Source organism: Sorex araneus, chromosome 9 (assembly GCF_027595985.1).
Source record: "Sorex araneus isolate mSorAra2 chromosome 9, mSorAra2.pri, whole genome shotgun sequence".
In the NCBI taxonomy this organism is placed as follows: domain Eukaryota; kingdom Metazoa; phylum Chordata; class Mammalia; order Eulipotyphla; family Soricidae; genus Sorex; species Sorex araneus.
In genome coordinates, this window is record NC_073310.1 from 54490880 (window position 1) to 54516896 (window position 26017).

Sequence of the window (26017 nt, forward strand, 5' to 3'; positions counted from 1 at the left end):
GACGGTAAGTGCTTTAATCCCTTTGCTTAACCCCTCTCTGGCCTCAAGAACAAATATATTTCTGACTTCCAAGTTCAAAAAGGCAGTTTTCATTTGGAATACTTTGAGGACGACATCTAATCTTATTTGTTGCGACTTATTTAAAACTCTCAATAGTTAAATTTAAGAAAATAATTTCTTACCCGTGAGGATTGATGACTAGTCTGTGATGATGGTTTTGCCTAAAATACATATAAAAGTGGTTAGTTTGGGCAGTCATTTAAAAATATGGTATATTTCTTTTTTTCCCAAAAAGGATAAAAGTTTGCTCTTTTTGTGTGTTTGGCTTGTGTTACACCCAACTGTGCTCTGGGCTTACTCCTGGTTCTGAGCTCAGGGGTCACCACCTGGAGGGCCTTCGAGGACCATATGTGGTGCTGGGCCACAATCAGCAGTGCTCAGGGGAGACTCCCATATCCTGACAGTGCTCAGGGAACTACATGGTGCCAGGGACTGAACTAGGGTCAGCTTCAAGCAAGGCTAGTGCCTTACCTCCTATTCTATATCACTTTGGCCCCTAAAATTTCTTTTATTGGGTAGGAGCCCAATAGTACAGCAGGTAGTGCATTTGCCTTGCATGCAGCCAATCCGGATTCAATTGCTGGAACCCACATTGTCCCCAGAGCCCACCAGGAGTGATCGCTGAGTGCAGAGCCTGGAGTGAGCTCTAGTACCGCCAGGTACGGCCCAAAACCAAAGAAGCAAAAAAAAAAAAGTATTTCATTTCAAGTGGCATTTAGCTTTTGAGTCAGTCTTTTCTTAAATGCTGTTTCGATTCATTTTCACTCTTGAAGATCCGACAGTTTTGTATAATTTTAATCAATTCCAATTAGGGCTTTCCAGAACCAGCAAGTGGAAGAAGATCCGGTGTGTGTGGGTGCTGACCTGGGGAGCTGCCAGGCTTTCCAGTTTGTGCAGTCTGTGCAGGACGTTCTGCATGTCCTCCTGCAGTCGCATGAGCACGAGCGCAATCTGCTCGTTGAGGCTGCCACGGGGCCCTCGGTCTGAGCCCCAGCGCTCTCCGTCACCTCCACTCCCCACCTGCCGGCTCTTGGTGCCCTCGCTCAAGTGTTGCATCCGATACCCTATGGGAAGAGAGCAAAACCCGTGAATTATGTTCATGGAAGGAGGAATGATGCATTTTGTTTGTTTTCATTCTGTTTCTTTGAGATCTGCATCTCCAGACTGGAGCAGAAACAAGTCAAGTATACAAGATAAATTATCAGGATCAAAGAAGTAAATGGACAAGTAAATGTATCTGTGTAAATACGTCTGCTAATTGTTTTATAATATGCTTACTATGCCAGTACACCCTCGAATTCATGAACTTCAGTTCAGAATACATTGTCGAAAGTTCTTTACCAATATGAAAACAAAATTGTAAAATATTAAAAGTTACACTAAATATTGCATTTCCTTTATGGGCTTGGTGAGCTGGACCACACTTGGTGTTGCTCAGAGGCCTATCCAGTATCTGCAGTGCATGTGGAACCATACGGCAAGGGGACAGAACTGGGGCCTCTTTGCTAGTTTTTTCTTTTCTTTTTTGCTTTTTTTGGGTCACACCCAGCAATGCACAGGGATTACTCCTGGCTCTACACTCAGGAATTACCCCTGGCGGTGCTCAGGGGACCATATGGGATGCTGGGATTCGAACCCGGGTTGGCCGCATGCAAGGCAAATGCCCTACCCACTGTGCTATTGCTCCTCTTTGCTACTTTTAAACAGCATTTTTTGACTATACGAAAAAGATAAAGACTTTGGAGATTTACCCGCAGTAGAAAAAAAAAATGGCAGCAACAAAACCGAAGCCATTTGTAAGTGATTACTCACGAAGAAGATAAAATACAAATTTAGCTACCTCGAAAAAGTGGATAAGGGACCTGGGAAGAGCAGGAGCACCCCAGGGTCAATCCCCAGCACCACATAGTCTTCTGAGCCTCACCAGATATGGGCCTGGAGGCCCCTCAAGCACCGCACTTGGACCCTTGCACTGAACCACCAAGCCACCAAGCCAGGTGGCTGAGTATTGTCAAGAGTGGCCCCCAACCCTCTGAGCACTACTTGACACCTTCCCCTCCCAACCCCCGAAAAATTAAAAAAAAAAACTGCATAAGGAGGCTGAAGTGCTTGCTTGGCATGAAGGAACCTGAGTCCTACCCCCCCCCCCCCCACACACACACACTCTCTACACGAGTGCATAAGGGAGAGTGAAATATTTCCCCGCCATCCTGCAGCCAACACCCTCTGGCCCTGCACAGTCAAAGGAAAGAATTCAGGGGCTGGAACGATAGCACAGCGGGCAGGGCGTTTGCCTTGCATGTGGCCAATCCAGGTTCGATTCCCAGCATCTCATATAGTCCCCCAGCAACACCAGGAGCAATTCCTGAGTGCAGAGCCAGGAATAATTCCAGTGCATCACCAGGTGAGACCCAAAAAGCAAAAAATAAATAAATAAAAAAATTCGACACAAAGCAACAAAGCAAATGGGTCAGACACCCGACGCCCTTGTCCCTTGTCCCATAGTACATTGAGGGCTCCAGGGTCTCCTTCGAGCACATCCCACTTCCACTGGCTTTCACACAGTGAGCACGGAACCAAGACTCACCTCTCGCTCTTCTGACATTAGAGAATTCTTCACTCTCCCCACCCCGCTTCTCCCGGTGCGGTGCTCCACTGTTACTTCTGCCATCTTCTCCACCGTGCTTCACTTCACCTTTCCTTTCAGCTGCGACCACCTGCATGGCCCCAAAGTGGCCATTTTTAGGAGATACTTGAATATCTTCAGGGAAACCAGAACCTTCCGAGGACTGACAGAGATCGCCACTCAAGTAATAACAAAATGGTCCATTGTTTGAGGTGAAGCTGTCTAACGCCTACAAAGTTACAATAGCACTTGGTTAAAATCAGTAGACATAAATTATTCCCCACAAGTTTCTGTGATAACAGCAGTGCTGTTTTTATAAAATAATCTTTTTTTCTAAAAATGTCTGTTCAGGAGCTGGAGTGATAGCACAGCACCATTGTTTGAGGTGAAGCTATCTAACGCCTACAAAGTTACAATAGCACTTGGTTAAAATCAGTAGACATAAATTATTCCCCACAAGTTTCTGTGATAACAGCAGTGCTGTTTTTATAAAATAATCTTTTTTTCTAAAAATGTCTGTTCAGGAGCTGGAGTGATAGCACAGCAGGTAGGGCGTTTGCCTTACACACGGCTGACCTAGGTTTGATTCCCAGCATTCCATATGGTCCCCCGAGCACCACCAGGAATAATTCCTGAATGCAGAGCCAGGAGTAACCCCTATGCATCACGGGTGTGACCCCCCAAAAAAAATGTCTGTTCAATTCAAATTTTGCTTCCTGTAAGTAGGGAAGAAATTGGGTGGGAATGACTCATTCCTGAGCAAAAAATTTAGAAATTGGGGGGAGTGAGTTATTGTTTTGGTTTGTCTTAGGTCACACCCAGCAGTGCTCAGGGCTTGTTCCTGGCTCTGCATTCAGGGAATGACCTGTGGCAAGGTTCGGGGGCTCATGATGTGGTGCTGTGCCTCCAACCCTGGTATGAAAAACAGAGCCCTACCTGCTGTGCCACTACTATGACCCCATAGTGAGTGTGCTTAGAATTATTTAAATGGTTCTTCTCATTCCTAGACATTACTGTGTTTATCACTGTGCTTATGAGGTAAGAGACAAAATTCCTAGCTTCAAGGAATTTTTTGTATTCTGAAAGGGAGTCACAGAAATAAAATGATTACAACACAGATTACTACGTGCTATGGAAGAAATGTACAGAGTGCTAGAAGGGAAGTCTAACCCTTGGGGTAGGTGGAAGCTTGGTCAAAATGGGATTCCTGAGATCCAGAGCAGGTAGGGTACCGGCCTTGCATGCAATCAATCCATATCCAATCCCCGGCATCCCATATGTCCCCCCACACCCCACCAGGAGTGAACTGTGAGTGCAGGGCAGGACTAAGTCCCAAGCACCACCATGTGTGACCCTAAAACAAACAAAAAAGGCAGTATTCCTGAAAGAAATGATATGACCTACAACTTGAAGAAGAAAGTAGTTTAAGTTAAATCAAGGATGTGATAATGATGACCGTTTGTACCAATAAAGGAGTTGGGCGAGGGTGGGGAGGAGGTGGAGGCTTTAAGAACTTTTGAGGGGGTCAAAGCGATAGTACAGCGTGAGAAAGGCGCTGACTTCACATGAGGCTGACCCAGTTCAATTCTGGCACCACATACAGTTTCCCAAATATAGCCTGAGCACAGAGACAGAAGTAATCCTTGAGCAACACCAGGTATGGCCCCCAAACCTAATAATTTTAAACAATGGATTTGGATTTTTATCACTTTTTTATCTTTATTTTTCACTATTGCACTTCATTCTCAATTTGGTATCCTTACCATGACTCTTCCCACATTTGTTATTGTGTTTGATATTGGTTAAAAATTGTTTTATACCCAATCAGTTTTCATTAAAATTTGAGAAAACTGGGGATTGGAGAGATAATACAGTCTTATGTGTGTTTGTGGTACACGTGACTGAGCCGGGTTCAATCCCTAGTACCCCATGTAGTCCCCTGAAAATCACCAGAAATGATCCTTAAGTGCTACCAAGTGTGACACAAAAACAAAAATTAAAATGATAATAAAATAAAATTTGAGAAAACTAAGAGGTTGGTTTTTATTATATGATGAGGAGAGGGGAGAAAAAGAGAACAAAGCAAAAGAGTTAAAATTGCTATTACAGAGAGGGAAAAGATAAATGAGTTTCTGGGTCAAGGAATGCATAATTAGCATGCATTAGGTCCTGAGTTCGAATCCCCACACAGTTTGGGTGTGGCTCTGTGGCCCCCAAACACTGGTTGGGAGGCACCCCCCCAGGGAAAAACAGGTTTTCTGTAAGCCTCACCTGAGCTGTTAGAACAGCTATTAGAATAGGGTGAGGAAAGGGGAGGGGAAGAAAATAAAATCCCAAACACAGATTCAGATGTCACGGTCAGCCCAGTCTCAGAAAAAGCCAGCAAAAAGGAAAAAAAATCAAGTCATAATTCTTTAATTCTTTTTTTCTAAATGTTACCTTGCAATATTGAACCCAAGCTGAAATCTGAAAATAATTTCCACTTAAATTTTCAGTTTAATGTGAGAAACAGATTTATTTGTTCGAAAATTATCCAATCTTCTTGAATGTTAAAGTTTCAGAGACTAGCTTAAGAAGTTTACCATCTGCCTCCTCATCCCACATCTCAGAATATTTACAGATATAAATAAATCATAAATTATAATACATTTAAATATTTTAATATGCAGGAATTTTATGTATTTTTAACTCACAAAAATAACTCAGAATACAAATGTTTAAACATTTTAAAAGTATGTTTTCAAAGTAATGAACAGAATGTACATTTGCTATTAACATAAGCTGTGCGCTAAATTCTGGTATACTGCCTTGAAAATCCAACAACTGAAATATATCCTTCTTACCTCTTCTTGTCCAAATTGCTCCATGGAATCACAGTAAACTTCACTGTCAGAATCACTTGTCAAATGCTGAATTCCTGAAACATCTTCAATGTGATCATCATTTACATCTAAATAGGACCAAATGTATAAGCAATATAATTATTCCTGAAGAAGCATTCATTTACTCCATTTTTAAAATTTACCAAGCTATATTTTTCCATATAACTTACCAAAACTCTAAATTTAGCTTGATAATTTGAATTGAAAATATTATAAACTATTTATTTTATTTTATTTTATTTTTGGTGGGGGGCCAAACCTGGCATTGCTCAGGGCTTCTGGCTCTGCACTCAGGAATCGTTCCTGGCGGGGTTCAGGGTACCGTATGAAATGCTGGGGATCAAACCCAGGTTGGTCGCATGTAAGGCAAGTGCGTTACCCATTGTTCTATCTCTCTGGCCCCACAGAGTATTTCATCATGGAGTTACACAAGACACTATTTGTTCCAGATCAAATGTTACAAAATATAATAATCTTACCAGCTAAAACTGTAAGGTAAAAGACCAAAATTTGGGATACAATTAATGTGTCTGGTTTTTATATCAAGAAGCAGTCAACAGGGGCTGGAGCGATAGCACAGAGAGAGGGTAGGGCGTTTGCCCTGCACGCGGCCAACCCGGGTTCTAATCCCAGCATCCCATATGGTCCCCTGAGCACTGCCAGGGGTAATTCCTGAGTGAAGAGCCAGGAGGAACCCCTGTGCATCGCCGGGTGTGACCCAAAAAACCAGAAAAAAAAAAAGCAGTCAATAATTCTTGATATCTCAGCTGAGTTGCAGTGATGTAAGTGTGCTGTATACAGTCTAGGCTCACTTCTAGAGTCCTACAATATGACAAGATCCTAATCATCATGCCAATTGGAGAATACGGCATTATATAATTAGAGGTTTATGGTAAAAAGAAGCATCAGAGGGGCCAGAGAGATAGACAGTGAGTAGGAAGCTTGCCATGTATGTACCCGACCCAGTATCATGAATGGTTCCCTGAACCCCCACCTAAGCACTGAGCTAGGAGTCGTGATAGCATAGCGGTTGGGCTTTTGCCTTTCACATAGCTGACCCATGTTCGATTCCTCCACCCCTCTCAGAGATCCCGGCAAGCTACTGAGAGTATTGTGCCCACACGGCAGAGCCTGGCAAGCTACCTGTGGCGTATCGGATATGCCCAAAACAGTAACAATAAGTCTCTCAATGAGAGACGTTACTGGTGCCCGCTCGAACAAATAGATGAGCAACGGGATGACAGTGGCAGTGACAGTGACTCCTAGGAGTAAATATTGAAAATAGCTAGGAATAGCCCAATAACCCAAAACGAAACAAAAAAGCATCAGAAGTAAAAGTAGGTTAGAGCAATAGCACAGTGGTTAGAGCATTTGCTTTGCACGTGACCAATCTGGGTTTGATCCCTGGCACCACATCTGGTCCCCTGAGCCTGCCAGGAATGGTCCCTGAGCACAGAGCCAGGAGTAAACCCTGAGAACTGAGTATGGCTCAAAAACAAAAACAAAACCAAAAAAATAAAAGATGTAAAAGCAAACATTCCACTAATCTTATTTTAAAATGCCATGTAAAAACAGGATTAAAATGTCCGAATAACATATTAGAGTCTTATACTTTCTGTCTTTGTGATTCACTTTCAAACCTACAAAGTCTTATTTTATCAACAAATCCTAAAGTAGTACTTATTGAATATATTTTTAAATTCTAAACTGCTCCTAAATATCCTAAAATTATTACAAGAACATTCCACTTACAGGAAAAGAGTCTGAGCATATAATTATTATGGCATGATACCTTGGTGAGCGAAGACAGCAGTTTTTCCACTTTGCTCCAAGTTCTGATCTACAGGTTTGACTTCATGGGCATTCATGCCTTTCAGGGAAGAAGTAGCATGAATGTCATTCTGCATATCCTTAACAAAGCTGTCTTTATCATACCCATTTGTGACAATGATTTCCAAATTCTTGTGGTCTGCAGATTTCCTCATTTTCTTATCTTTCATATTAAAATGGAGAGAGATAAAGGTTCAAGGTAAGAAAGCTTCTGTATGCTAAGTTCCAATATCAAGTACTCATTTCCCAACCTACCATAAATCCCTTTGAAGGGTTTCCTACTTGCAGATGGATGCTCTCACCCAAACTGTGTTGCTTTCAAAACTGCTTTAACTCCCTGCTAAACTTCTTGAAAGTAAAGAGACAGTCTAAGTCTAAGAGACAGTCTCTCAAGGTCTTGACATTCAGCATTGGGTAATTTCTCCCATGAGTCCCAGCAGTACAAAAAGGTCCCTCCAAGAAAATAGTATTAGTCTACATTACTGTAAAGGGAGAGCACAAGTACACTGAGTGGTTTGTTTTTGTTTTTCTTTCTCCTGTCTAAAAAAAATATTTCCCACAAATCACTGGTATTCTTACAAACAAGGACCCCTCCCTGCCTACAGTATCCCATGACTGTAATGTTTTTTTTTTCATCAAAATATGTTCTCTGGACATAATTTTATTGTTGTTTTTCTTGTTTAATTGGAGCCACACTTGGCTGTGCTCAAGGCTTATTCCTACTTCTGGGATCATCCTGGCTGTGTGCTGCGAGCCGTATGTAGAGGTGTTAGGCATCAAACCAGAGTCAGCTGTATGTAACACAAGGGCCTTATCCCTGTCCTATGTCTCTAGGTTCTCAATTTTTGTTTTTTTGCCACACCCTACAATGCTCAAGGGTTACTCCTGGTTCTGCACTCAGAAATTACTCCTGTCAGTGCTCAGGTGTCAGGGATCAAACCCAGGTGGGCCACATGAGGCAAGCGCCTTAACCACTGTCTCATCAATCCAGCTCCCTCTGGATCCTCAATTTTTTTTTTTTTTTGGTGGTGCAGGGGCATTCACCTGGTGCTGTGCCCAGGGCTTACTTTTGGCTCTGCACTCAGGAACCATTACTGTCAGGGCTTTGGGGAACCATACGGGATGCCAGGTATGGAACAGGGTCGGCGGTGCACAGGCAAGTACCCTACCCGATGTACCACCCATCCAGCCCCTTCAACTCAGTTCTTGACAAGATATTGAGGGTTTGCCTCTTTTCCTTGGCAACGTGCATATTCACCTTGGAAACAAATCCCTAAGTGAATGCATTTCTAATGGAACATCATTTCAGAGATTATGTTCCGAGGCGAGGGATGTTCTTGAATGCCTTTCAAAGAGCACCTCGCGTTGGGGTGGCCATGCCTGTCCCTATCCCCTCGCAGAGGTCTTTTGCTCACAACCACCCTGGGGAGAGGGTCAAGGGCCCAGATCACACTCCAAGCCCTTGTCACATATAGACCAGCCCAATTGTCTCCTTCTTTTGCCATCTTATGGTGTAAAACGGCAGCCCGCCCTTCAGGTATTACCATTATCACCTGGCTCCGCTCCTCTCCCTTCTTCTCGGGCCTCTTCTTCCTCAGACTCAGCTCCGCTGTCACTGCTCTCGGCTTTGCCATTAACAGTTTTGGCATTTGGAGTAGAAGTGAGAACATTACCAAGATCTAAAATATGAAACGGTGACTTAGTCTCTATAGCGAAAACATACAACAGTGTCATGATTTCCAAATAGTCATGGAGTTTTAAAATAATAAGATACATACAATAATTTTGAATTAAATGCTAGAATTTTTATGATAGAACTTAATTTTTAATAAACATATATACAGTAATATATCATTGATATATTACATCAATGATCAGTTTACAACAAAAATGAGAAAAAGTTAAACTGTCTCTGAACAAGGCAGAGGATAAACTTTTTAAAGTTAAAGTTAGTCAGAATAATAAAGTCAAAGGAGGGGCTGGAGCAATAGAATAGCAAGTAGAGCGTTTGCCTTGCACACGGCCGACCTGGGTTCGATTCCCAGCATCCCATACGGTCCCCTGAGCACTGCTAGGTGTAATTCCTGAGTGCAAAGCCAAGAGTAACCCCTGTGCACTGCTGGGTATGACTCAAAAAGCAAAGAAAAATAAATAAAGTCGAAGGAGGATGGTCTTTATACATGGTAAATGAGGAGACAGCTGCTCTGTACTGGCATGCTGTAATAGAAAAATATTTTTGCACCAAGCAAACAGCTCATCAGTAGTATAGCAGGACTATATTTTAACTTTAAAGATCTTTTATTTTCTTTAGGAATTCAGGCTCACAACATATATTATGTTTTTTCTTTTAAAAACAGAAGTCAGGGGCTGAAGTGATAGTAGAGCAGGGCGGGTTGCTTGCCTTGCATGTGGCCAACTGGGTTTAATAGCCAGTAGACCATACGTTCCCCTGAGCCCACCAGAAGGATCCCTATGCACAAAGCCAGGAATAAGCCCTGGGCACTGCCGAGGATGGCCCAAAAACCAAAACCAAAAAACCAAATTTTTTTTTTAGATTAATATTTTTTTATTTTTTATTTTTATATTTTTGCTTTTTGGGTCACACCTGGCCATGCACAGGGGTTACTCCTGGCTCTGCACTCAGGAATTACCCCTGGTGGTGCTCAGGGGACCATATGGGATGCTGGGAATCGAACCCGGGTCAGCCGAGTGTAAGGCAAACGCCCTACCTGCTGTGCTATTGCTCCAGCCCCCCCCCCAAAAAAAAACAAAAACAAATTTTTAAAAAAATCAGTTAATTAGATCCACTAAACTAAATTCTACTACCTAAAGTCCGATATTTGTTTATTTATTCATTTATTGTTTCTGGACCCACTCAGCTGTGCTCAAGACTTACTCCTGGCTCTGAAGTGAGGGATCACTCCTGTCTGCCTTAGGGGACCAGATGGGTTGCTGAAGATTGGACCCAGGTTAGCCACATGCAAGGCGAGCTATACTATCACTCCAGGTCCTCAACACTTTCATGAAAATAAAGTGGAAGAAATTACAATAGAATTTCTCAATCTGAAGGACATCTATGAAAACTTACAACTAGAAGCAGTGTAAGTTACAACAGTGTAAACTTACAATTCATTTACTATTAAATGAGTGAAAACTGTATTCCCAAGATAAGGAACATGACAAAGATATTTGCTTTTACTGTCTTTATTTAATATTGTACCGGAAGTTCTAGCCAGGTCATTAAACAAGCAAGGCCTTTAGATTGGATAAAAAGAAATACAACAACCTGTCTGCAGATGATATGCTCTTATACTTAGAAAATATTGTTATCTATAATTTATTAGAACTAATAAATGGCAGGCTGGAGAGATAATACAAAGGGCAGGGCACTGCCTTGCATACAAACTGACCCCAGTTCCATCCTTGGCATCCCATATCATCCCTCAATTCCCACCAGGAATGACACTGAGTACAGAGCCAGGAGTAACCCCTGAGCATTGTCAAGTGTGCCTCCCCCCACCCAGAATCCCCCCAAACTAATAACTTAGAAAAGTTGCAAAATATAAGATCAATATACAAAATTCTATTCCTATAAGCTAACAATAAACAATTCTAAAAAATTAAATTAGAAAATAATTCAATTCATAATAGCAGCAAAAATATAAAATACCTAGCAATACACTTGATAAAATAAAGTATAAAAATTATACTGTGAAGGATTGAAGAGACAGTACACGGGCACTTGGATTGCTCGTGGCTGACCTGGGTTCAATCCCCAGCATCCCATATGGTCCCCGAGCACTGCCAGGAGTAGTTCTGCTTCTTGAGCCAGGAATAACCCCTGAGTATCACCAGGTGTGGCTCCCAAACAAACAAATTATATTGTACAAGGGCTAGAGAGATAGTATAGGTTACAGTATTTATGTGCCCAAGCCTGGACCATATATGGTCCATTGAGTACCACCAGGAATTATTTCTGACCACAGAGTCGGGCGTAAGCTCAGAGAACCACAGGTGGCACCCGACTCTGCCTCCAGGATTATATTATGCAAATGACACTGATGGGGGTTGGGGGAGTGTTGAGGAGGAAGGAGGCTAAGGATGGAACCCTGGAACTCCCACACACAAGTGTAGTCTACCACTAAGCAACAAATAACATCACTGAAAGTTAACAATGCTGAAATCAAAGCTCTAAGTAAATGGAACACAATGCAGATACTATGAGAATACCAATTCCACGGCAATCCCCTGTCAGACACTAAAGTTTTGTGTAAAAATTAACAAGTAAAGGTGGCCCAGGAATAGCTCAGTGGTACCCTAAGTTCAATCCTGACCGCCCCCCTCCCCACCACATTGCTGAGTAAGAGCCTGGGACCACAACAAAGTATGTGATCTCTGGTGTACTTCAACCAGGTGTGCATCCCCTGGCCTGCACCGTGACCAATGGCATGCAGGACAAAGCATGCACCGAGCTGAGGTGTGCCAACACCACACCAAGTGCAGCACTGCATCTGAGTGTCTGGGCACCAAGGGTAGGGCTACACAAACAACAACTGGAAGAGAAATTTTATTATTTATTTATTTATTTATTTATTTATTTTTGCTTTTTGGGTCACACCTGGCGATGCACAGGGGTTACTCCTGGCTCATGCACTCAGGAATTAACTCCTGGCGGTGCTCAGGGGACCATATAGGATGTTGGGAATCAAACCCGGGTTGGCCGCGTGCAAGGCAAATGCCCTACCCGCTGTACTATTGCTCCAGCCCTGAGAAATTTTATTTTTTTTATAAATTTAAATGGAACGAGGAAATTGCTAGGAGGATAAAGATGATATTTAAAAATTGAAAGGGGTGGGGGGCTAGAGCAATAGCACAGCGGGTAGGGCATTTGCCTTGCATGTGGCCAACCCCGGTTCAATTCCCAGAATCCCATATGGTCCCCTGAGCACCACCGGGGTAATTCCTGAGTGCAGAGCCAGGGGTAACCTCTGAGCATCGCCGGGTATGACCCAAAAAGAAAAAAAAATTAACAGGAGCTGGAGAGATGGTACAGTGGGTAGGGCGCTTGCCTTGCACGTGGCTGACCTGGGTTCAATCCTCAGCATCCCATATTGTTCCCTGAGTACTGCCAGAAGTGATTCCTGAGTGCAGAGCCAGGAGTAACCCCTGAGCATCGCTGGGTATGGGCCAAAAACAAACAAAAAATTAATAAAGGGCCTGAGCACTACTAGGTGTGGACCTTCAAACAAAAACAAATAAAACTAAGAAGCTGATTAATTAATTTCTATGAAAATGCAAGGGGCCCAGAATAATCAAAACAACTTGGTGGGGGAAAGGGTGGGTAAGCTGGAGAGCTTAGAAGTTCCTGATTTCAAAACCTATCATAATCTTGAAAAAGAAAAAATCTTATACTTTTGATTGATTTTAAAACTTACTAACTACATACATTCTGAAAATGCCCATGTGACAGATATCTCTTGTATTTAGTATAACTGGCTACTTTAAACAAGATCCCTTGTTTAAAAGAAAGTCAAAATTACAAACTATCTGACTTTGGCAGTATCTTAACAAAAGTCTGAACCCCCCCTATCCTGCCATGTAGTAATCAGCCTCCAGCATTCTTTCTTTGTGGGCCCCGGAGTGGTGCTCAGGAGGCCTGTGTGTGCTATTTGGGGGACAGGGTGTGCCAGTCCAGTGTTCAGTCTGGTGATGCCACATGCTCGGGGCTACCAGGACAACGTGGCAGTGCTGAGAACCCACCAGGGCCACACCCAATGGTGCCCAGTATCCCCCACAGCTAGATCCAATAGTGGCCAGGGATCCCTGACGGGGCAGAGACGATGCTCCTGCATCCAAGGCAAGAGACCTAAGGTGTCGTCCTGCCCCCTAATATTATTTCTTAGAGACATTACAGTGCCACATATGTAAAGTGGCACTTGCCACTCTGAGCAGAATTTTTTTCAGAAACAGAAAAAGAAACAAACCAAATGTTCACTTAAACAGCATGAATTTGGAGGGCTGGAGTGATAGCACAGCGGGTAGGGCGTTTGCCTTGCACGCGGCCGACCCGGGTTCAATCCCCGGCATCCCATATGGTCCCCCAAGCACCGCCAGGAGTAATTCCTGAGTGTAAAGCCAGGAGTAACCCCTGAGCATCGCTGGGTTGTGACCCAAAAAGCAAAAAAAAAAAAAAGAAAGAAAAACAGCATGAATTTGGGCTACAGAGATAGTGCGGGGGCTAAGACACTAGGCTCGGGCCCTTTCACCGCTGCTGCTGCTCGAGCATGACCGAGGAGCCCAAAAGAGCTACTTTGGACACCAGCAGCCCACTGAAATACTTCCAGAATGTGAACTGAGAGTTTACGCCAGGCTGCGACAGCGGGGAAGGGTATCTCTCTCTAGGTTTTTCCATCTTATGAGCACCACAAAAGGGTAAAAGTTTGTAGTGATGTCATTTCTGGCAGAATTTTCCCTGGACTTTATACAGAAACCCAAAACCACGCGGCCGCTACCGCGGCCGCACAACCTAATGTCATCTAATCATCAGCAATATGAAATGGTTCCTTTTTAACCGGTTGAAATTTGGGGGTAAAATCCTAACAAGAATAGTAAGTCTTTTGTTGAAATATTGAAGGCAATCAAAGTGGTAGCCATCTCTCTAGACTGAACTAAGCCATAACCCCATGCCGGCTGAGGAGAAGATATATCTTTCTTTCTCCGGAAGAAATGCAGCGTGGCGTTAGCCATATTATGATGTTCATTAGGCTGACACGAACCTGGTGGCGTGGGAGCGGGATATAAGGGAAAAAAAAAATTATTATGTACATGGAACAGCGGGACGCTGGTGGAGTCTTGAGCTGGGGCCAATACCAGCGCACTACTTTTTGGTTCCAGAAACTGCTTGCAGACATGCTGCTAGACTATCAACTAAGCCATAGCCCCACACCGGCTGATGATGGGAAATAACCATCTTTCTCAGTTTTTTTTCCCCTTTGTCAGGCAGCGTGGCGTCAATCATACTATGAGGATTACTAAGCAGGCATGAACTCGGTGGTGCGGGAAGGAGGGGGGACAAAAAAGAAAAGTTATGTAACAAACAGCGGGACTTAATATCTCTACATTCTCAGCAATGGAAAACTAACTATCAAATGCTTCCTTAGCAGTAGGACTGTCTTTTTTGGGGGGGGGGAAAACTCCAGCAACAATAGTGAGTTATGAGTTGAAACATGGAATGTAATCAAGATAAAGAGTAAACGAAGTGAAACTTATCACTTACAAGGGCGGGGGCTGGGGGGGCTGGGGGGGCGGGTGGGGGCGGGAGGTATACTGGGGTGGTTGGTGAAGGGGATAGGCACTGGTGAAGGGAAGGGTGTTTGAGTATTGTGTAACTGACATAACCCTGAGAACTATGTCACTTTCCACATGGTGATTCAATAAAAAAAAAGACACTAGGCTCGGGGTCAGAGAGATAAATAGACCATAGAGCACGTGCTGTACACATGGTGACCCCTGGCACTGCTATGGTTCCCCATGTTCCAACGGGAGTGGTCCCTGAGCACACAGCCAGGAATAAGCCCTAAGCACTGCTGGGTGTGACCCCAGTCTTTCCATGTAACTACAAACACACGCACACACACACACACACACACACACACACGGTACTTGTCTTTCTTGTTGTCAACCCCAATTTGATCCTCTCAGCATGGCATATGGTCCCTAAGCTCAGCCAGAGGTCACTCTTGAGTTAAAAAAAAAAAAAAGGAAAAAGAAAAAAAGGAAAGGAAGGGAGAAAAGGAAGTGGAATGGAGGAAAGAAAATGAAGAAAGAATGTAGTGGATAAGGCATTTGCCTTACAAGCTTCCAACCTGGGTTCTATCCCAAATACCCCATATGGTCTCCAAAGCATTGCCAGAACCCCTGAGTGCAGAGCCAAAAGTAAGCCCTGAGCACTGCCAGGTGAGGCCCTCTGCAAAAGAAAGCAAACAAACAAACAAACAAAAAGCATAAAGATGGAAGATTACTGTCCTCAAACACTGCAAAATCTGTTAGAAAAGAAAACCTGTAAACAGAAATGCCAGGGGGGAAAAAAGTGACTTCAGGTGTTTTAGGTTTGTTTTTTTTTTCCTTTTTGGGTTACACCTGGTGATGCTCAGAGGTTACTCCTGGCAGAGTGCAGACAACACTCAGGAATTTCTCCTGATGGTGCTCAGGGAACCATATGGCATGCCTTGCATCAAACCCATGTTGGCCTCGTGCAAGGCAAGTGCCCCATCTATCACTCTGGCCCCGATGCCAGGTTTTTTTTGTTTTGTTTGTTTGGGGGCCATAGTCTGCAATGCTTACGGGTGATTCCTGGCTCTGTGCTCACAAGTGTGATCCCTGACAGTGCCCAGTGAATGATAAGTGACACCAGGAAATTAACCAGCATTGGCAGGACTACCAGGCAAATGTCTTAATCCCTGTACTACCTGTCTGGCCCCTAATTTTGTTTTGTTTTGTTTTATCTATCTTTGGCAAGCTACCAAGAATTTCCTGCCCACATGGGAAAGCCTCACAAACTCCCCATGGTGTATTCATATGCCAAAATCAGTAACAATGCTAGACCTTATTCCCCTGACCCTGAAAGAGCCTCCAATGTGGCATCGTTGGGAAGCACGAGTAAAGAGAGACTTCTAAAATCTCAGGGCTAAGACGAATGGAGACGTTACTGAGACCGCTCGAGAAATTTGAGAATCAACAGGATGATGATGATATATCTCTATTTTGAAATTCTTGTCCTCTATACATTACTGATATGATTCATTTATAAGCATACGTAAAGTACAGACTTTGGTCTACAAAAGCACTTGGATGATAATAGAAAGAGATAACCATTATTAATAGTGCTCTTTTTTTTATTATTAAATCACCGTGAGAACAGTTATAAAGCTTTCAGGATTAAGTCTCAGTCATACAATGATCGAACACCCATCCTTCACCAGTGCACATGTTCTACCACCAAGAACCCCAGTATACCCCTCCAGTCCCATCCCCACCCTGCCTGTGTGGCAGATGATTTTCACTTTACTCTCTCTTTACTTTGGTTACATTCAATTTTCGACAGAAAACCCACTATTAATATTTGGAATTTTCCCCCAACAATCAGTCCTGTCGAAAAAGCATCATTAGATCATTTGTTTTCTATTGCTGATAATGAAGAGCACATGATGTCGCACGGCCTCGAAAGCGGCCATGCGGTTTTGATATTCTGGTATTTTAGTAATTAAGTCCAGAGGTATTTCTGCCAGCAGGCACTGCATTCCTAAATTGATTTGTGTGCCTCTAGGATCATGGCTTTTAGGAGCAGAGGAGCTGTTGGGTGGCAGCCGCTAGGGGTCTCATTTGTGGCCCCTTAATTTTTTTAAACCACGTGTAGTTAGTTTTTAATCAAGTTATTCCTGTAGTCTTACAATTTTATAGTTAACCAAACAAAAATATATCTATTTAAAAACTTGCTAGAGGCCAGGGAGATGGCTCAACGGGCTGCAGCGCATTGCTTTGCACATTGGAGGACAGGGGGTGCTCCCCAGCTTGGCGTGGTCCCTGAGCACTACTGAGAGCGACCTCCAGACACTGTGTTGGGAAATAGCGTAAAGGGCTGGTTTAGCTCCCCAGCACCCTTGCTCCCCCAAGCACTGCCAAGAAGGGCTTCTTAACATTGCCAAATGTCCCCAAACATTAAACAGACAAGGCCTGAGAGATAGTACAGTGGGGAAAGGGTTTGCCTTGTCAATCGCTGACCCAGGATTGATCACTGGCACCACAGAAGGCTCCCAAGCCCTATCAGAAGTGAGCCCTGAGCACCACCAGTATCACCCCAATAACCAAGTAAATAAGATGGAAGGGGTTATATTTCTTAATGTCATCTGATGCTTGCTTAGAATAAAAAAATTTTGAAGGGTCTGGGGTCATACCTGGCAGTGCTCAGGGGTCAGTCCTGGCTCTATGCTCAGGGGTCATACCTGGTGGTATTTGGGGGACCATATGTGGCATTGTAGACCTGAACCAGATTCATGGCCATCGCTCCATGCAAGGTAAGTGTCTCAGCTTCTCTACTATCTCTCCGGCCCTGGAGTGAAAATTCCTGAGAAGTCAGCTATTATATATTTGTGCAGAACTCCTTCAGCACTTAATTTTTTTTTTTTTGCTTTTTGGGTCACACCTGGCAATGCACAGGGGTTATTCCTGGCTCTGCACTCAGGAATTACTCCTGGCGGTGCTCAGGGGACCATATAGGATGCTGGAAATCGAACCCGGGTTGGCCGCGTGCAAGGCAAACGCCTTACCCGCTGTACTATCGCTCCTGCCCCCACTTAATTTTTTTAATAAAAATTTCACATGGATTTTATTATTCCTACCTTCTAAGTATTTAGAAATTTTCTCCAACCGGACTAGCATGTGAAAGAAAAAAAATAGATACATAAACAAAAATTCATGCATATATATCAACTGTTGAATTAAGAAAAAAAAGGTAAAGTCATCAAACCTGAGGTCAAACCAGGACTTCTCCCACTCTTTTTGTCCTCTACAATTTCATAAAATGGACCTATGACATGCAGCAATTCTTCAACTTTCTCAGTCATTGGCATAGTTTCAAGAATCTGCAATTGAAAGGAACAAACCTTGTGAAATTATAAACTATTTTATCTATGATAGTGGATGGAGGCAATATAGTGCCCATGCCGACCAAACCCCTCACACTCTCCCAAACCCGGCTCACCATCTTGCCTTAGACAACGCGCGGCTTAGCACACCAGGCCTAGAACTCTATGCATGACCCCTGCTGGAACTCTACACGTGATTCCTGATGGACATCGCCAGCTGTTTTGCAAGATTCAGACAGAGTGGCGTCAACGGGGCACGGAAAAACCGAGAAACTGTGGCGGCAGCCACAGCGTGGGACATAGAGCCGGGCATGGACATAGAGCCGTGGTGACAGTATGCGCAGTGTCTCATCCACTGTGGGGTGCTGTCGGCCAACCACCGAGTGACCTGGGACTCAGCGCAAGTGCTTGACCTGGCACAGACCCTCCTCGATAAGGTCCTGCTCTGTCAGCTGCTCAACAACCTCTGGGTCACTCCATTAACTTCGAGATCAACCTGAGGCCTCAGATATCCCAGGTGCTGCCCAGAGATGCAGGCAGGTGCGTGTTTGTCAGTGTGCAAATCCTTCCAACATGCCAGTCGACCAAAAGCTTATATTTCGTAGACTGGGAACACCTGTAAAGGTGATTAGAGGCCATCCCAAAAGCCTCCATCCCTCTTGGAGAGCCCGGCAAGGTACTGAGAGTATCCTGCTGGCACAGCAGAACCTGGCAAGCTACCTGTGGTGTACCAATATGCCAAAAACAGTAACAATGATAGTCCTCATTCCCCTGACCCTGAAAGAGCCCCCAATATGACATCGGGCTACAAGCGACAGGGACGAATGGAGACATTACTGGCTCCCACTCGAGCAAATCTATGTACAATGGGATGACAGTGGTATAGTGATATAGTGATCTATGATAGTATAAAATTATATTTTCCCAGCTTCGTTTTGTTGACTTGTTTCTGGGCTATATCTGCTGCTCTGGACTTACTCCTGGCTCTGTGATCAGGAATTACCCATGGCGATGCTTAGAGGACCATATGGAACGCTGGGGATCAAACCCGGGTTGGCCGCATGCAAGGCAAATGCCCAACCCACTGTACTATCACTCTGGCTCCAAATGACCACAATTTGAAAAAGTTCAAAACTTAGTAAACACGCGCAAAAAAAAAAAATTAGTCAAATTGGAAGATGGGGGAGACTGGGTCACAGCCAGAAGTACTCTGGGCTTATCCGTGGCTCTGTGCTCAGGGATCACTCATAGTGGTGCTCAGGGAACCCATGTGTAGTGCTGTGGATCCAACCCTGGTCCAGGCTCACCCAAGACAAGCGCCTTATCTCCTACATTACTGCTGCACCTCCTAATCAAAATTTTAATCTACAGGTATTCTAATATCCATATTGAACCTAGGACCTATCTTATCTCTCAGGCCCTCTCCCTCCCATGTTGATTACTTATTTTTGGCTTGAGGGCCACATCTGGCAGTACTTAGGGCTTATTCCTGCCTCTGCACTCAGGGATCATTCTTGGAGGGGCACAGGGACAATATGGGGTGCCCAGGATTGAGCCCAGGATAGAGCCCAGGTCAGCCATGAGCCAGGCAAGTGTCCTTCCTGCCTTATTCTTATCTTCCCAGCCCAGCCTTCTCTCCCATTTTACCATTTCATTTCTTTTATAACCCTTTGTTCTGTATAGTTTTGTTTTAAACTTGTACGAGATCATACATCCTTGACTTCTGCAATTAGGCTAAGTTAAGAAACTTTATTTTAAGCAGGGACAATTGTCTGCGAAATTCAGTGAGGAAAATAGGTACATTTACCTTACTCACTGTGTCAATTCAACTTTGTATTATAAAAGTGTGTCCTAAAAACTGTAATAATACTTAAAAAATAGAAATAAGATTGTAGGACAACATGGGGTTTGTCTTTTTAGCCTTGCCACAAGGAGCTTAGGTTTAGACACTCCCAGAGACACTCCCATTCCTTTGTTTATCTGTAAACTCTTCTCTGCACCCTCCTTCCCAACCAGTTAATCACCTTTTCTCTAATCAGATTCTATTATCTTGTAAGAGCAGATCCTTCTAAGGACTCTGAACTTGTATTGTAAGTTATGTCTTTTGCATAGTTTACCTTAAAGCAATGTCCTTTCTGTATGGACACAGGAAGACAGTTAATATTGTGCTTATAACTTGGGAATTGATTGACTCCAATAATATTTACTCCTGGGCATCTGCTTCCTCAACTCAGTTGCCCTTAATTTCTAGTACCCCAAGAGCAGGGTCCTGACGAGGGACGGAATGGACCCAGGGCAAGCTCTGAGCTACCCTGGCATCAAAATGGGCCAGGCCAAAGTGCCAGAATGCTCAACTGTAAGTTGAGAGCATGGTCATGGACAAATGCTGCCATGATTCAAAGGTAACGACGAGATTAGGACCCTGCTGGGGTTAGGAAGATTAACCTGGCCTGAGCACTGTGGTCTGGATTATACAGTGAATGTCCTCAGGAAGAACCAAACTTTAAGGTTATATCTCTTACTGTGCTCATACAGAATGACATTGCTAGAAATATTACTATACTATTTACTATAAGTATTTAAGTAGATTACTAGCTCACACCCTGACACACCCTTGTTTGGAATCACACCCTTGATTGGATCTCCTTAGATGAGATTTCCTTAGATGAGATTCTGTTAATTTCCTCAAGAAATGGTCTTACCCTTCTTTGTTGATTTGTTGATGTTAAACCCACCTTTGTGCTACCGCCCTATGTAATTTGCTATATAAACTGAGACTGTTGGGGCACTGAGGGGAGACAGAAGGAGGCAGAAGAAGACAGAGGAAGAAGACAGAAGACACAGAGAGGCAGACACAGAGAGGCAGACACAGAGAGACAGACAGAAGAGAGCACAGTGGCACACACATAAGCAGAGCTCAAGGTGAAAGAAGTGAGAGCGAGCGGGGCAGAAAGGGGGATATAGGAAGATCCAGAGAGAGAACGAGAACCGAGAGAGAAGCAGAGAGAGAGAACAAATAAACTGATCGAGCAACCAGTTTGGCCTTCTTCCTTCCTTCGCCTGCCTCATCGTCACCATCAACCTCCCCCGGGGTGGGGAAGCGGCGTGAGACTACCGAACTCGGGCATCGAGAGAGATAGAGCCTCATTGGTCCCTCTCCTTTTTTGTGTTTTTACACAAAGATCAAAAGAGCTTGAGATAAAAACATTTCTGCTACTGAAAGGCTCCATTTTTTTTTCTGTGCTATTGATACAGCTAGCAAAGAGAACTGAACTTTGACTTTGTTATGGGTAAACAAAGCTCACTAAATAAAAATTACAAAAATGTGACATGGGCCATAACTTTGAGCAGGGTGTAAGACACAAAGACAAAATCAACAAAAAACGAAAATCTAGTCAGAATACAAGTTACTATAAATACTGCTACATTAAGCCATCTGGCATAAAACCATCGATTTCTTCTGTTCAGACAAAATTTATCTAAGATTATTACATTGACCCAGATTTTATAACTTCTGATCTCCAACATAAAAATGCTTTTTAGGGGCCAGAGTGATAGTCCAACATGTAGGGCACTTTGCCTTGCAAGTGGCTAACCTGGTTTTGATCCCCGCACCCCATATGGTTCCCTGAGCCCCGCCAGGAGTAATCTCTGAGTACCAGAATAAAAAAATATAAAATTAAATTTAAAAAAACACACAAAACAAAACAAAAAATCCTTTTAGAAAGGCACTAAGATCATAAAAAAAAATCTATGATTTTGGGACTGGAGAAATCAGTACAGGAGACAGGGTGCTTGCCATGAACTCAACTGAGCTGTATTTGATCCCTGCCTCCACATATCCGTCTCCTGAGCACCGTTAGGAATAATTCCTGAGTGTAGAGCCAAGAGTAATCCCCTGAACACTGCAGAAACAAGAGTAACCCCTAAGGCTACACACACACACACACACACACACACACACACACATATATTTGTTTCTCAAATGATCCTTTGAAAGAACTTAAAAGATTCAGTAAGGAATATCTTCCAGAGAAACCGAAAGCATTCTCATTCAACTTCTGAACAATGTTCTAAATCAAAAACGATTTTCATACAGTGTAGATACTTGACAGATTCCAAGTAGGAGATGTCAATGTTTCAAAATAATCTTATTTCTTTATTTCCTGCAGAAGTTAACAACAGAAAAAGATAAGGAAGATGATCTTAACATTTAGGTAAACATTTATGCTATGATGTTGATAAGACAAAGTCCCAGTAGATACAACAATCTAGATTATATACAAATTACAATTTCCTTTTTTCTTAAAGCTAATGTGCCTTACAAGATAAAATTAGAGGGGCTGGAGCGATAGCACAGCGGGTAGGGTGTTTGCCTTGCATGTGGCCGACCCGGGTTCGATTTCCAGCATCCCATATGGTCCCCCTGAGCACCGTCAGGAGTAATTCCTGAGTGCATGAGCCAGGAGTAACCCCTGTGCATTGCCAGGTATAACCCAAAAAGCAAAAAAAAAAAAAAAAAAAGATAAAATTAGAACTGCTTTAAATGTATGAATTTTTTTAAAAATCATTTTTGGGTACCTTTTTCATCTCTTCAACATATGCAATCATGGCATCCTCTTTGGTCATGTCACCCAATGAACTCCAAGCATCCCTAGAAATAAAAACGCACCAATAACAACTTAAAAAACCTAATTTTTCTTTGCAGCTTTATGGTTTTATTAACATAATAGCATGTGCCCAACAACTGTCTATTCATTTTCTTCACTAAAATAGTTGATTTTCAATTGCTTAGTATATAATTTACATGCTACAGGGTCATTACTTTTAACAGGATCTGCTTCTATGTTTTTAAAGGATTGCTTTAACTATACCAATGTAAAGCAGGGACAGAGAGATAGTATAGCAGGTAGGTTGCTTGCCTTGCACAGGCCTGTTCAGGATTCAATCCCTAGTACCCCATGTGGTCCCAAGTATAGAGCTAAGTCAGCCTCAAGAACTGCCAGGCGTAGCCCCAAAATCAAACAAGCAAATAAAAACACCAGCTTGAAGAAAAATATTACAATGAATAAACCGGTAAATTAAATGCATTTAAAATGAGTAAGAGACTGAAGGGTCCCTTACTCATTTTAAAAGAGGGAGAGGAATTGTTTCTTGTTTTGTTTTTTTGTTTGTTTGTTTGCTTTGCAACTTAGTTCAGAGATATTCCAGGCATAAAAAGAAAGACAGCTGGAGAGATAGCTCAGAGTTGAGTGGGCGTTTCAATGAAGGCAACTCAGGTTTGTTCATAAATATCTAAGAGCTCTTTATTTTTTTTTATTTTATTTTTGTTTTGTTTTTGGGTCACACCCGGTGACGCACAGGGGTTACTCCTGGCTCTTCACTCAGGAATTACCCCTGGCAGTGCTCAGGGGACCATATGGGGTGCTGGGATTAGAACCGGGTTGGCTGCGTGCAAGGCAAACGCCCTACCCGCTGTGCTATTGCTCCAGCCCCTCTAAGAGCTCTTTAAGAGCTTTGTTGTTTGTTTGTTTGTTTGTTTGGGGGCCACAACTGGCTCTGCTCAGGGCTTATTCCTGGCTCTGCACAAAGGGATCACTCCTCACAGCCTCATAGGGGGTGCCAGGGATCAAACCAAGGTCAGACATTTGCAAGGCAAGCGCCTTGTCCGCTGTACTATCTCTCTGATCCTAAAACTTCCTAAATCATTATATATAGGACAGTAACAGAAATGAACATTTTTATTTATTTATTTATTTATTTAGCTATTTATCGTTTTTCTTTTTGGGTCACACCTGGCGATGCACAGGGATCACTCCTGGCTCTGCATTCAGGAATTACTACTGGTGGTGCTCAGGGGACCATATGGGATGCTGGGAATCAAACTCGGGTCGGCCACGTGCAAGGCAAACGCCCTACCCGCTGTGCTATCCCTCCAGCCCCAGAAATGAACATGTTAAAAGACTGAACAAAGGAAAAGTTTGCATGAATTATAGGGACCAGATTAAAATGTGTGACATTTGCTAAGTCTTCAACAGTGTTTGTGGCACAGGATGGGGTAGGGGAGGGGAGTGGGGTGTGTTGGTGTCCAGCCTGGTGGTGCTCAGGGGCCATCAGAGTGAGGCCTGGTAGTGCTCATGGGACCACAGGTTGTCAGCTGCAGGCAAGGTCAGTGCTTTAAGTCCTACACTATCTCCCCAGCCCCTCCACAGTATTTAAAAAAACATCATACGTTAGGCAATTGGGAAAATGGCAGAGGTATCTCTGAATCACTGATCCTTTTAATTATGTTACAAATCAAATTTTTAGGACGGAGAGGTCAAGTGCAGGTTTTTCATGCAGAAGCCAGGGTTTTATCCCCAGCACTATATGGTCCCCTGAGCACTGCAGGAATGACCCCCAAACACAGAGCCAGGAGTAAGTCCTGACCACTGACCCATGTGGCCCCAAAAACAAAACAAACAAAATCAAATTTCTATTCAAGTACAGTGGGTCAGGAGTGACTTAGGCCAAAGTTAACATGGCAGTCCCTGTGTTAAAACCTTTATTCCTAATTAAACTCAAAGCAAACTATGACATTTGAAAAGCATGAGTCAATAAAAGAGGGAGAGGAATTGTTTTTTGTTTTGTTTTTTGTTTGTTTGTTTGCTTTGCAACTTAATTCAGAGATATTCCAGGCATAAAAAGAAAGAAAAAAAATTGCAAGAGACTAGAAACGTCTGACTTTGCTTTAACACCCTTTTGGCTATTCCTGTTAGCTGTAGGGGACAACCCCAGCAGTGCTCCTGGGTACTGGGGGCTGACATGCTCGGGATGGAAGCTAAGTCCCACGAAAGGCGCATGCTCTACCACCTAAGCCACATCCCTTAGCTCACCTCCTTTTGTTCGTTTTTGGTTTGTTTTGGGGTCACACCAGATGGTGCTCTGCGCCTTGGATCCCTACTCACGGGGTTCAGAGGACCATATGTGGTACCGGGGATCAAGCCCGAGTCAGCTATGTCCAAGGAAGCACCCAACCTGCTGGACTATCACTCTGGCCCACCCTCAAGCCCCCTAGCCATTTTGTTTTATATTTTCCAATTCCCCTTACACTTTATATAAACACTGTGGCTTACAATGTTGTTGACGATGATTTGTTACTGGCATTCAACATTCCAACACCAGTCCCAACCCCCCCACCCATTTTGATTTTTATTGCTTTCCTCACTTCTTCAAAAATCCCGTATTTGTGTGAAATGGTGTTAAGATACGTGGAGAATAAACATTGTATGCAGTATCTAGAACATTTTATGCACAGAATAACACACAACCACATAAGCGTCACACAATCATGCCATTAAAAATGAGTCTTTCAGAGCGCACTGTATAAAATTACCATTTATATCTTCCAATGGGATCCCAGAATCCAGGCCGTGAAAGTTTACAGGGTCCTTCTGTGGCCTGTTTATAAAAGCTATAGAACTTGAGCATCATTTCATTTGTTGGCTGGAATGAACCTATTGGAAACATACATTAAATACAGATCAGATAATATCAGATCAGAAAACAGAGCATATAATTGAGCTAAGATATAAATTAGCTTAGGTATATTAAAGGAACCTTTGAATGTTTCATTAGTACTTCAGAAGATTATTTCTATCTTACAAAAGCAAAGGCTAGGGGGCTGGAGCGATAGCACAGCCAATAGGGTGTTTGCCTTGCATACGACTGACCTGGGTTCAATTCCCAGCATCCCACATGGTCCCCCGAGCACCGCCAGGAGTTATTCCTGAGTGCAGAGCCAGGAGTTAGCCCCTGTGCATCACTTGGGTGTGACCCAAAAAAGCCAAAAAAAAAAAAAAAAGCAAAGGCTACCAAGGCACAGTAAAATAAAGTTCCATTGTACTCTTGGAGAAGAAAAAAAAAGCTACATCTCTATAAGTTGCTTTACTCCTTTAATTTTATGAACCTGTGGGATTTTATATTTATTTATATTT

The 26017-nt window shown here is 43.2% G+C and overlaps 1 protein-coding gene across 15 annotated transcripts in view; it reads right to left on the reverse strand.

Annotated features, from left to right (window-relative positions):
* Window positions 1–26017, reverse strand: part of ACBD5 (acyl-CoA binding domain containing 5) — a 74599-nt gene that overhangs the window by 39319 nt on the left and 9263 nt on the right. For 6 of the 15 annotated variants that reach the window (XM_055146813.1, XM_055146811.1, XM_055146807.1 and 3 more), the window contains exons 3-12: window positions 25417–25537; window positions 22623–22695; window positions 17924–18038; window positions 17796–17828; window positions 8943–9077; window positions 7361–7561; window positions 5530–5636; window positions 2648–2915; window positions 925–1124; window positions 183–221 (exon numbers count right to left, since the gene is read on the reverse strand). In XM_055146813.1, the coding sequence (XP_055002788.1) occupies window positions 183–221; window positions 925–1124; window positions 2648–2915; window positions 5530–5636; window positions 7361–7561; window positions 8943–9077; window positions 17796–17828; window positions 17924–18038; window positions 22623–22695; window positions 25417–25537 (1292 nt within the window). The remainder of the gene's footprint in view (window positions 1–182; window positions 222–924; window positions 1125–2647; window positions 2916–5529; window positions 5637–7360; window positions 7562–8942; window positions 9078–17795; window positions 17829–17923; window positions 18039–22622; window positions 22696–25416; window positions 25538–26017) is intronic. The other 9 variants (XM_055146816.1, XM_055146820.1, XM_055146808.1 and 6 more) reach the window with 8 other exon arrangements.